General features: G+C 55.8%; 1 protein-coding gene across 1 annotated transcript in view; it reads left to right on the top strand.

Moving 5' to 3' along the window:
• Positions 1 to 12,170, top strand: part of GRM4 (glutamate receptor, metabotropic 4) — a 38,761-nt gene that overhangs the window by 6,626 nt on the left and 19,965 nt on the right. Inside the window, exons 2-3 of the mRNA XM_010007086.1 lie at positions 2,716 to 2,932; positions 11,803 to 11,938. Coding sequence (XP_010005388.1) covers positions 2,716 to 2,932; positions 11,803 to 11,938 — 353 coding nt within the window. The remainder of the gene's footprint in view (positions 1 to 2,715; positions 2,933 to 11,802; positions 11,939 to 12,170) is intronic.

Genomic DNA, 12,170 nt, shown 5'->3' with positions numbered 1-12,170 from the left:
AGCCCAGGGGTTAAACTCAGAGAGTTGTCACCAGAGAGAGCAGTGATAGACAAGGGGTAATGGTTTTAAACTGGAAGAGGGGAGATTTTGGTTAGAGATCAGGAAGAAATGCTTCCCCATGAGGGTCTTAAGGTGCTGGAACAGGTTGCCCAGGGAAGCTGTGGCTGCCCCATCCCTGGCAGTGTTGAAGGGCAGGTTGGATGGGGCTTGGAGCAACCTGGGCTGGTGGGAGGTGTCCCTGCCCATGCAGGGGGGTTGGAACCTGATGATCTGTAAGGTCCCTTCCAACCTTCACCATTCCAGGACCTGGGCTTGGAGGGAATGGTGATGGGATGCATGGAATGGCTGGGAAGTCTCCAGTGCCCTGCTGAGAGACTTCAGCAGGGATCTGCTTAAACCAAACTGCTTCACAGAGGAAAAGAAATCCTTGGGAAAGGATCCCGGGGAAAGGCAGGATTGCATCCCTGCCCCTAGATCTCCTTGGATTTGGGCACTGCTGCCCCCTGTGCCTACTCACCCTCCTGGCTGGGAGCACCCCCTGCACCCAACACCCCCACACCCTTTCTTGGCCGGGAGAGGAGGGGGAGGAGCCCAGCCCCCCTCAGCTCCCCCCCAGGAGCAGGAATTCCCAGCCCAGCTCCTCTCCTGCTGAGCAGAATGTCAATGGAGTCTCCCAGCAGCCCCAGCTCCCCAGGAGCAGATCCCAGCCCCTGGGAAAGGAGCACAAAGCAGGTTGTCACAGCGAGCGATCCCATTTGTGCCCTGATTGAGGTTCCTTCCCTTTCCCCCTCCTGCTCCTTCTCTTTTTCTCATCTCACATTTTGCAGGCAGGTGGGAGGGTGGCTGCTCCTTTCCTGGAGCCTCTTTAGCATTCAGGTGGAGTGGTGGGTCTGGAACACCAGGATCATGTTTAATAGAGAGAAGGGGGAGTGGGAGAGGGGAAAATAACAGGAACAAAAGAGAAACTGGGAGCTTCAGCCTGGGAACAGGAGTGGAGGAGGATGGAGGGGGCTGGGAGGGTTGGGAGACCCAGGAGGGCCCTGGGGTGACAGCCCCAGCCTTGGGATGCTGCTGCCCAGCTGGGCTCCTGGCAAGGTGCCTTCATCTTTGCAACAGGAACTAGGACCCCCCAGGACCACAAACCTTCCCTTCTCCCCTCCAAGCCCACCCAGGTGCTTCAGCTGCTGGAAGTTGGCTAATTGATGAGTTAATTTAATAAATTGGACCACCTGGGTGCCTGCTGAGCCCTCGGGATTTTGGGATCCATTGCAGTTCAGTGGTGATTCCTGAATCTTTCCTAAACTGGATGAGAGGGAGCAGGAGAGGGAGGAAAGTCCTCTCAGAGCTGGGGGGGCTGCTCTGTGCACAAGGTGTGGGGAAGTTTGGGATGGGTGGTGGCCTGGGTTGGTCCTGCTCCTGGTGCTGTGTCCTGGCAGGAACACAGCACCTGTGGGAAGGTGAGAGGGTGACTGGTGGCCAGACCCTTCCCTGGGCTCTGCCAGCTCCAGGTAGGGCTGGTGATGTCTCTGCTGAGTTGCTGCCCTGTAGCTCCAGCTCTGCTGATCCTCTTGCTGCTCAGTTTCAAACCTTGCCCAGGTTCTTCTGGGCTGCACCCTGGTGAGGTCCCTGCCTGGGTGTGGGATGAGGGGGTGATGGATGGGGCTGGCTGGGTGCTCAGTACATCTCGGGTAGGGAGCTTCAGGCTGGTGGGGAGAACCTGAGCTTGATAATTTAATAAGTCTTTTCCATCTTTAAGATAAATGAACATCTGTGGTGTGTTGGGGAGATGGGAAGTGCTGTGTGAGTGCTGAGCAGCGTGTGAGCCTGTGGTGCTAAATCACTTCCATGTGCTGCACGAGGTGCAGCAGCTTGGCTTGATTTACAGGGTTTATTTATGGCTTGGGTGGACAGGACCTGGCAGGGTGGGTCAGAGCTGTTCTTCCTAGGGCAGGAAGCCAAAGAGACACCTTAGCAGTGCTGCCCAGGGCTGGAGCAAGGTGCCATCTGGTGCCTGGGAAACCCTTCTGGGGTCCTGCTGGCTGTCCCTGAGCTTGAGGTGGTCCCTGAGCCCCAACATCTCCAGGGTCCAAGCCAGCCTGTGTAGCTGGGGCTTGGTACCTGCCATCCTTGGTGGAGTGGAGGATCAAAGTAGGGTGTCAGGTGTGTTATCTGCAGAAACGAGAGCTTGGGGTGCTCTGAACCTCTCCCAGGGCTGCCCAGACCCCTGGTGGACCTCAGAGGGGCTTGTTGGTCATTGCTTTGCCCCAGGGCTGTTTCTGGCCTTCCTCTGGAGACCTTGGAGCCCTTCAGAGCTGCTGGGCTCTGCCCAGCCAGGCGCTTCTGCAGGCAGAACTGGAAAGCAGCAGCTCTGTGCTTTCTGACGGGTTTATTTCCCCCCTCCTAGACATTGGTGTGGAGGAGATGGGTGTCCCAGCTTGGGCTGGGGTAGTTTTGTGTCTCCCAAACCCAGTTATGGATGGAAACCACCAGATCAAAGCTTTTGACTTGCTAGCAAGACTCGGGAGAGCCGATCACCTTCCGCTTGGTGGTTTCCCCCTCCTTGACGGTCCCGGGTCCACGTGCTGACCCAAGGTCTTCCTTGGCTTCCACCTCCCTCTCCTCCAGAGCAGGGCTTGGGGAGCGTGGGCAGGGTGAGGGCATTGCAAGAGGGCAGAGAGGACCTCTTTCTCCTGACGCTTTGTCTCTCCACCCCAGATCCCCCAGATCAGTTACGCCTCCACCGCCCCCGACCTGAGCGACAACAGCCGCTACGACTTCTTCTCCCGCGTCGTCCCCTCCGACACCTACCAGGCCCAGGCCATGGTGGACATTGTCAAAGCCCTCAAATGGAACTACGTCTCCACCTTGGCCTCCGAAGGCAGCTACGGAGAAAGCGGCGTGGAAGCCTTCATCCAGAAGTCCAGGGAGGATGGTGAGAGAGTTTCCCCCAGGATGGGGGTTCGTTGCGGGCTTTGGAGGAGGTGGGGCTGGAGGAGGAGGTGGGGATGGAGGGATGTGTCTGGTTGGGTTTCCTGGATTTTGGCTGGGATATGGCTGTGGTGCATGATCTGGGGTGGATGGTGTGGTTTGGGGAATGATTCCATGGCAGTGTGGGTTTGGGGCTGCTCTGCTGATGGCAAGGGCAGGGTGGTGTCCAGCAAGGATCCAAGTTCTCCACCAAGGGTTGGGACCAGCAATCCCAAGCTGTCTCTGCAGGACAGGCTGCTTTATTGCTGTCAGCTCCTTTTAGAAGGCATCTTGAGATCCTGTTCCCTGCTCACAAGGAGAACTCAGATCTGCTGGGCTGGTCTAACCCCCTCTCTTGGTGGCCAAGCCCCAGTGCTGGGCACGTGCCAGAAGAGAAGACTTTTACAAATGCTGATGGGCTTTAACAAGAAAATAAAGTTGGCACCAGCACAGGCTTTGGCCAATTTTTGTGGAATTATCCCTGAGGGCAGGTGCTTAAAATTTGTCTATGGGCTTTGGATGGGCAGAAAGTCTGTGCTCAGCAAAACTCTTTGGGAGGATTTGTCGGGAGCCAAGAAACGTTTTGCTGATGGGAGCACTGGGATGCTTAGGGGGGATTAGCAGCCTCAGGAGTGGTGGAGGAGTTCATGGATACCTGCTGAGCATCAGCCCTGGGATGGGTGATGACCCCTGGGTGTTGCTGCAGCCTCAAGACCCCACGGAGGGGCTGGCATGGTCTGTCTCCCTCTGGCTTGGGGGCTGGATGGGAGCTCAGGAGTGTTTTTCCGAGGCAGTTAAATCCCTGCTGTGCACAGGTTGCTGCCTATTACTGCCTTAACTGTATCTAAATGGCACATTAAGTTCTGGCAAAATCGGTGGGACACCAGCATATCTGGAGCCAGTCAAACTGTGTTATGGCCTTATAAATGGATAAAGGGAATAAAAACTGGGAGGTGACGAGCTCCTAATCAAAGCCCTATAAATAGGAGCAGCGTTGATTCTGTCTCGCACACGCGCCTTGGCAGGGGGAGCTGGCTGTGCTTTTCATGTGCAGAGAAACCCATCTGGGGATTCAACCTGGAATCTGCTCTTCAGGATTTTTCACTTGAAAAGCAGAATATTTTCAGCAGGCTGTGGTTTTGCAAAGGAGGATGCTCAGGAGCCAGGAGGGAGTGTGATGCTTGTTGTGCGGTGGGACGGGGTCCCTGTGTGCCCAGCTGGGGGGGGTGTCTGCAGGGAGATGGTGCCAATGACCAGGTGCTGCAGGGTTTCCAGGGATCTGTGGATGGGAAAGTGCCCCTGGGTGTGTGTGATGCCTGGCAGGTCTGGGGGAGCAGACGGAATGCCCTGTGGGACAAGGTGCCCCATGGAATGGGATGCCCTCTGGGGTGGATCACCCTACAGGATGGGGTGCCCCGTGGGATGGGGTGCCCTAGGGGATGGGGTGCCCTGCAGGATGGGGTGCCCCGTGGGATGGGACCCCCCATGGAAGGGCTGCAGGCAAAGGGCTGTGTCTCTGGCTCAGATAACAGCCTTGCTGCTACTGGGGTTTGTAAAGGCTCCCAGCAGCCTCGTCTGGCTGGTGCTGATAACAAGATTCTCTGCTGGCTCTGGGAGGAATAAGGGAAACCCACCTTTTGTGGGGGTGGGGGCAGGGTGTGGGGAGGCAGTTTCCATTTTCTTCAGCATTTTTCCACCCAAAAAGGGAGTTTTCTTGCCCACCCAGAGCAGGTCCTGCCCTGCGGGGCACCCGTCCCAGTGCTGGTGGGACCGCTGGGTGACACGGGGAGGTGACACTTGTGCCGGGTTAAACACCTTGTCAGCACGTTGTCCTGCACGGCAGAGGATGCTCTGCTGCCCCCCCTGTGGCCGTTGCCCCCCAGGGTCGGGGCGCTGGGGGCTGCACGAGCCCAGGGGGGGCGAGTTGATGCAGCGGCACAATCTGAACCCTCTCCTTTCCCCTTCTTTCTCCTTTCCCCTTCTTTCTCCTTTCCCCTTCTTTCTCCTTTCCCCTTCTTTCTCCTTTCCCCTTCTTTCTCCTTTCCCCTTCTTTCTCCTTTCCCCTTCTTTCTCCTTTCCCCTTCTTTCTCCTTTCCCCTTCTTTCTCCTTTCCCCTTCTTTCTCCTTTCCCCTTCTTTCTCCTTTCCCCTTCTTTCTCCTTTCCCCTTCTTTCTCCTTTCCCCTTCTTTCTCCTTTCCCCTTCTTTCTCCTTTCCCCTTCTTTCTCCTTTCCCCTTCTTTCTCCTTTCCCCTTCTTTCTCCTTTCCCCTTCTTTCTCCTTTCCCCTTCTTTCTCCTTTCCCCTTCTTTCTCCTTTCCCCTTCTTTCTCCTTTCCCCTTCTTTCTCCTTTCCCCTTCTTTCTCCTTTCCCCTTCTTTCTCCTTTCCCCTTCTTTCTCCTTTCCCCTTCTTTCTCCTTTCCCCTTCTTTCTCCTTTCCCCTTCTTTCTCCTTTCCCCTTCTTTCTCCTTTCCCCTTCTTTCTCCTTTCCCCTTCTTTCTCCTTTCCCCTTCTTTCTCCTTTCCCCTTCTTTCTCCTTTCCCCTTCTTTCTCCTTTCCCCTTCTTTCTCCTTTCCCCTTCTTTCTCCTTTCCCCTTCTTTCTCCTTTCCCCTTCTTTCTCCCTTTTTTTCTTCTCCTCTTTCCCCTTCTTTCTCCTTTCCCCTTCTTTCTCCTTTCCCCTTCTTTCTCCTTTCCCCTTCTTTCTCCTTTCCCCTTCTTTCTCCTTTCCCCTTCTTTCTCCTTTCCCCTTCTTTCTCCTTTTCCTTTTTTTGTTTTTCATTCCCCCCCCTTTTTTTATTCCCTCCTTTTTAAGTTTCACTTTCAAATCTCCCAGCCGTGCCCCCCTGAGGTGGCAACCACAAGGCTGGAAGAAGAGCCAGGCTCTTCCAGCTTCATCCTTATGTTTCCCCCCATAACTAGGGGCAGCTCCCCTGACACCAGGAAGCCTTTACACCCGTGCAGAGCTGCTGGGAAGGGGAGAAGGATCCAGCCCCTTTCATAGCCTCTTTGGATACCCCTGGCCCTGATTTGCACTTCTCTGCATGAAGGGTCATGCTATTTATTGCTGCTTCAAGGTGTCTCCAGCCTGGAAAAGTGAGGAAAAAGAGCTGTGGGTTGACTCAGTGGTTGGCCAGTGGTTTGTCAAGTAGCCAAGTTCCCCCATGCTGGGGTGTTTGTGCTGGGGGAAGGAGCCAACTGAGCCCAGGACCAGGGTGAGCTCCTCCCACCCAAGGGTTTGGTTCATTTTTCATGCCAAGCCTGAGTCTCTGGAGTTGGTTTTTATTTCCATCAGGCAATAATGCTCATTGCTGTAGTTAGCAGTTAGCACTCAAGCTGTTTGCTTTCTGATGCATTATCAACTTGACCTTCAGTCTGGGTTTTTAGCAAACCTCACGTTCAAGCTTTTGCCGTCGCTGTCGAAAATGGTTCTGCTCATAAACCCCCCCTTGCTGGCTGGGGGAGAAGAAACTCACCCTGGGGTTGGGTTATTCTGGCCTTGGGCTACCAAGACACTGCCCTGAGTGGTCCATTGTATCCTAGACATCCCAATGACTCTGGCAGTTGTGGTGTTGGTGACTGCTGCTGGTGGCACTGGTGGCTGGAACGTCCTTGTTTGCAAGAGCCACAATTTCTGGGGTGCTGAGGCTGCAGACACGTTGGGGCTGTGAAGGATGAATTTTCTCTGGCCACATTTAAGTGTTCCCTCAAAGCATCCTGTAAAGCCAGCAGGTGTCAGGGCTATTGACACCTTGGCATCAAGGCAGAGCCAGCACTGAGTGTCCCCAGCATCCCCATCTCTGTCCCTTCTTGTGCACCATCTCCAGTAAGTGGGTCATCCCCAGATCATCCCCAGATCCATGCAGCATCCCAGTGGGCTGGCAGACCCCTCTGCAGCCCCTTGGCTCCGTGTGTGTTGACATCCCTGCTGTCACTGAGCTCTTGGAGCTGAAGTATCAGGTCTATGTTTCTGTAACTCAGCTGGTGAGCAGGGCACGTTTTGCCACGTGTCCTAATGTGCAGAGCTTGGCTTTGTGAAGAGAACAATATTTCCAGCCCAACACAAGACTCCTTAGTCATGTGGCTGGATCGGTTTTACACTATTTTTCCTCTATTGTTTTATCCTTCACTGGGTTCCCTATATTTTTAATTAAGAGGCTGATGAATATTTGTGACGTGTTTGCCCCTCCCCGTGTGACAGTCCTGGTTGTCTCCTCCTGGTTTTAGCCAAGTTGGCTACTTTTGGTTGACACTTTAGGATGTCACCCCCCCAAAAAAACCTGCTCCCAGGTCTTCAGGTGTAACTGTCTCCCCATCACACTCCTCTGCCCAGCCTGCCTTGTGTGCAGGTGCCCATGGGGTGGAAGGAGCTTTTCCCCACGTGCAAAGCCACTTGATGCTGCAGCTTTGAGGGGGAGTGGGTGGGAGGATGGACAGACAGACAGACAGATGGCTGGGCAAGGGGGTGAGTGGCTGGATGGAGGGGTGGTTGGGTGGATGGTGCAGACCCTCACCCTGTGCAGACCCTCATGCCCCACATCAGGGCACAGCACACTGCTCCTGCCATGGCACTGGAGCTTTGCCAGGCCACAGAGCCACGTCCTTTATGACTTCTTCTCTAACGAGTCAGCTCCTGGAGGCTTTGAAGTGACACAGATGATGAATCCCAGGGCAGGGGAGCAGCCAACTGCTCAGCAATTAAGACTCTGGGCTGGGGAATTTCCTGGGAAGTGCCGGGTGAGGAAGGGAAGGCAGGGGAGCTGTGCAGGTGCTGCTGGCAGGGCTGGATCCCCTCCTCGGGGTGCCTGGGGAGCACTTGGTGGTGGAGGGGACATTCATGTCCCTGTTCCCCCTTCTCCACCGCCCTGACCCCGGGCCCACCCAGGGTTCTGAAGTGGGAGGTCCTGGCAGAGCCTTCCCTGCTGGATGGTGTCCCTTAGTGACAGCAAAAGCTAAATATCTGTCTGCAAATCAAGAGGGCACTTGAGGTGCCCTCCCGGGGCTGCTGCGCTCCCACCTGCCCCTAAGGGTGGTGGGGTTTTTTTCAGTGATGTCCAGTGACAGGACAAGGGGCAGGGGGTGCAAACTGGAGCCCAGGAGGTTCCATGGGAATCTCAGGAAGAACTTTGCTGTGAGAGTGACAGAGCCCTGGGCCAGGCTGCCCAGAGAGGCTGTGGAGTCTCCTTCTCTGGAGACATTCCAACCCCCCTGGCCACGTTCCTGTGTGATGTGCTCTGGGTGCCCCTGCTCTGGCAGGGGGGTTGGGCTGGGGGAGCTTTCCAGATCCCTTCCAACCCCTGGGATCCTGTGATTAAACCCTGCCCCATGTCTGACAACACGTGTTAACCCCTCCTGAACCAGGAGGTTCCCACCTGATGCTGATGTCCCTGAGGTGGTGCAGGCAGTGGTTTGCTGGGCTTGTTTGCTGAAGGACAAACCCGGGGGCAAACCCATCCCCTTGCAGAGCCTCTGGCTGCCTGGGCAGGTTTTCCAGAGAGATGTTCCCTCTTGTCCTGGTGAGCAGCTGTGCTGAGACCCCCCCGGGTGGGACAGGGTGGCTGCTGCTCATTAACTGCAGTGGGTTGGTTATGGGGAGCTCTGGGGGTGGCACTGCTGGGCACACTGGGTCACCTCCCTTTCCCCACCATTTCACCTTCCCTGTTGGTCCCCACTTCCCTGGGTGTGGGTTGCTGGTTCTTTCATCCTTGGCTCTCCCCAGCAGCTCCCTGCAAAGCTGCTGGCTCATCACTGGGACACTGGGCTGTCACCACAGCAGGGCCTTGGACCAGGAGCCAAAACCAGCTCCAGTTGCTCCTGGGTGCTGCCCCAGCCCTGTGGGAGGTTTGGAAATGGGCTTCCAGTTGGGATTTTATGGCTGTTTCTTGCTGCAACTGCCCTACCATCCATCAGTGAGGGAATGTAGGGGATCCCATCTGAGCATCCTTAAACTGGGCACCTGCCTCCAAGCTGTCTGGGAGCAGCTGGGTGTGGGATGCTCCTCTAGTTCTGGAGGCTTTCCCCACTATTCCTGCTCCTCCTTGGTCCTTTTCCAAAGCTGGGGGAAGAAAAAGAGGAAATAGCCTCAGGTTGTGCCAGAAGAGGTTTAGATTGGATATTAGGAACAATTTCTTCCTGGAAAGGGTTGTCAGGGCAGGTGGAGTCCCCATCCCTGGAGGGATTTCAAAGCCAAGGAGATGTGGTGCTGAGGGACATGGGGCAGGGGTGGCCTTGGCAGGGCTGGGGGAGCAGTTGGACTGGAGGGTCTGAAAGGGCTTTTCCAACCCAAATGATCTGAGGATTCCTGCCTTCTCCCAGAGTCAGACCTTGGCCCCAGTTGGGGGAGATGCTGTTCCAGCTGCCTCCTCACTTCAGTTTCGTGCTTTCAAGGAGTGTTTTGACTAAATGGGCTTTTGTGTGGAGGCAGTAGGAGCATCATGTGGCAAATCCCCCTGCCCTGAAATGTGCAGCTCTGCTCACCTCCCTTAACCCCCCAAAAACATTTTTTTTTTCCCCCATTATGAAGACAATTTCATGAATTAAGAAGATAAAAACATGAAGCAGGGCTGTGAGCTTTGGTGCAGGGGCTGGAGGAGTTTGCTGAGGGGATGTGAAACCCCCAGACCCTCCATAGGCTTTTACCTGGGTTGGGCTTGTGATATTTTAACCCTGGAGAGCCCCAGGGAGCTGCAGGAAAGCACAGGGGCTGCAGGCATCCATGGCCATCCCTGGGGCAGTTTTCTCCCAGGCTCCAGCCCCTTTTTTTTTGGTTCTCCACCCCCTCTTTCCCCTCCCACTTGGCCTCTGTCACCAGCTCCGTGCTCTCCAACTGCTGCATTAATAAGGTTCTCATTACACCCTAATTGCCCATATCCCTTTTTTGTTACATTCCTCGTTAGTTTGATTTAACAGAACTGCTGAGTAACTTGGTCATCTCAGAATTGCCATCGATTTAGTCTCTTTTCTCATTTATTTATGGGCCCATCTCCTCTGCCACCCTCCTCTTCCCATGTGTACAAGAAGGTGGCCACGAGTTTGTCTGAGGTCACTTGCTGCCCCTGTGGGTGCCACGGGATCCTGGGGATGCCCAAAGCTTCTGCTGGGGGTGAGGGGTGTCAGACTCCCCTGGAGGATCCCAGTGCAAAGCCTTGGCCAGTCTCAAAGCTGTGGTTTGTTCTGGTTGTGCTGGGAAGGGGCTGGTGCTCCCCCACATCCCTGTGCTGCACGTTCATGGGCACACGGGTGTGCAAGGGCACATGTTGTGGTGGGATAGATATCAGAGGAGCCTGGGAGCAGGGGCAGGAGCCTCCCAGGGCTGGTGACACACGGGTGTGCTCTTGTGCCAGCCCTGAGCTGTCACTCATGTGCACACACACCTGCCCGCCCAAGCTGGGGCTTTTGGAAGGCTGTGGGCCTTGCAAACTGCTGCTTTGGTTGGGTTTTTCTCCTTTTCTTGCCATGGAAACCCTAATTAAGCTGTGCTGGCTCCTTAGCTGGAGCTCTGGTCTCAGGTGGCACAGGCAGTGCCACCCTGGCCTGGCTGGGTCAGCAGTGACCCCGGGCAGGGACGTGCCCACCCTGGCTGGTCTGCCTGCCTGTCCTGAAGTCTGTTTATCCAACTCCCTCCTCCCCATCCATCTGGTTCCCCAGATGGGAAACAAACAGCAAATTGGCCCAAGTTCTTAGCACAGGAAAAAACCAACAACCAACCCTCAACCCCCCTCTGGGTGGCTGGGCTGGGGGGGCAGGGCTGGGTGATGCTCCCCTGACCAGCAGCTGTTTGCTGGGGGTGCTGTTACCCCCACCCCTCTCACCACCCTTGCACCCACCAGACTCCCCCCTCTCTCTGCACCAGGGGGTCAAATGATCCCAATTTTCCTCCAGCCCAGCAGGACTGAGCAAACAGCCCCATCCCAGAGCCCTCTGCTTTGCTTCCATCTTCTTCTTGCTCCTCTCCAGGGCCGTAAGCTGGGAATCTCTCCCAGCCACCATGTGCTAATGACTCTGACCTTTGCTTAAGCTGGGATCTTTCAGTGGCAGGGAGGTATCAGCCGTGTCATTTGCTATGCAAATCAAGACCATCAATTACCTCCAGAAGGTCCCGAGATGTTTAATTTTCTCTCCCGTTTCTCTTTTTATTGACATCTGCAAAAAAAGCAGGAGCAGGAGGGCTCTGGCTTTTCCAAGCTGGAGGCTGGGAGCCCAGCAGCCAACTCTTCCCATTGCCAGCTTCCCCTTGTCTCTTTTAATTTTAATTAGCTGCTTTTGCAATCACCCTGTGGAAAGTTGGGCTGGGACTTTGGCTGGAGCTGCAGGGATGGGGATAAAACCTTTTGCAGAGCTGAGCTGCTTTCTCAGGGAGGAAGGGTTTGTGGTGGGGCTGCAGCCCAGCAGCTCCTCTGCCATCTTCCTGTTTCCAAAAGGTGATACTGGTTTCGCCAGTGTTTGGGCACTGCATGTGCAGAGCCCCTGGCACAAAGCAGTCCTGGGCTGGGGAGGGGCTGGTGCTTGGAGCTGGCTGGGAAAATCCTCTGTGAGCTGCTGGGATGGGATTTCTGTCTGCTGGGGGGGGATGGGGTGTGATGTGGTTGTGGCTCGAGATGGGAGGCACTGAGAGGAGCAGGTGGAAGGCAGGGATGAGCCATGGAGAGGTGGGATGGGAGGGAAGGTGGGATGGGAGGGCAGGTGAGATGTGGGATGGGAGGGCAGGTGAGATATGGGATGAGGGAGAAGGCAGCACAGAAGGGGAAGGGGAGTGGGGAAGGGACTGTCCCGGGAGATGGGGACTGTTCCAAGGGATGGGGATGGGCAGGAGTCTCAGTGTTGGGGTTCCCTCTGCCACAGGGGGTGTGTGTGTGGCTCAGTCTGTCAAGATCCCACGGGAGCCCAAGCCAGGAGAGTTTGACAAGATCATCCGCCGGCTCCTGGAGACCTCCCATGCCCGGGCAGTCATCATCTTTGCCAATGAAGATGATATCAGGTGAGGAGGGGCCAGGCCTGGCTGGGAGGGCAGTCTTGGGGGGGGGAGAAATGCACTTCAAGGTGCTCCTACCGAGCCTGAGATGTGCCTTGGCCAGGGGTGGAGTGTGGGATGGTGCCAGCAGGAGCTGGGCACTGCAGCAGGAGCTGAGGGTGCTGCAGTGAGCAGATGTGCCTGCATCCTGGAGCAGATGTGCATGCTTTCCTGGCTGCCTCTGCAACTTGGCAGGGAC

This window comes from Chaetura pelagica, unplaced genomic scaffold (assembly GCF_000747805.2).
Source record: "Chaetura pelagica isolate M959 unplaced genomic scaffold, ChaPel_1.0 scaffold757, whole genome shotgun sequence".
Taxonomy (NCBI): Eukaryota; Metazoa; Chordata; class Aves; order Apodiformes; family Apodidae; genus Chaetura; species Chaetura pelagica.
Note: the sequence above shows the minus strand (reverse complement) of the source record. Positions and strands in the feature narration are given on the sequence as shown.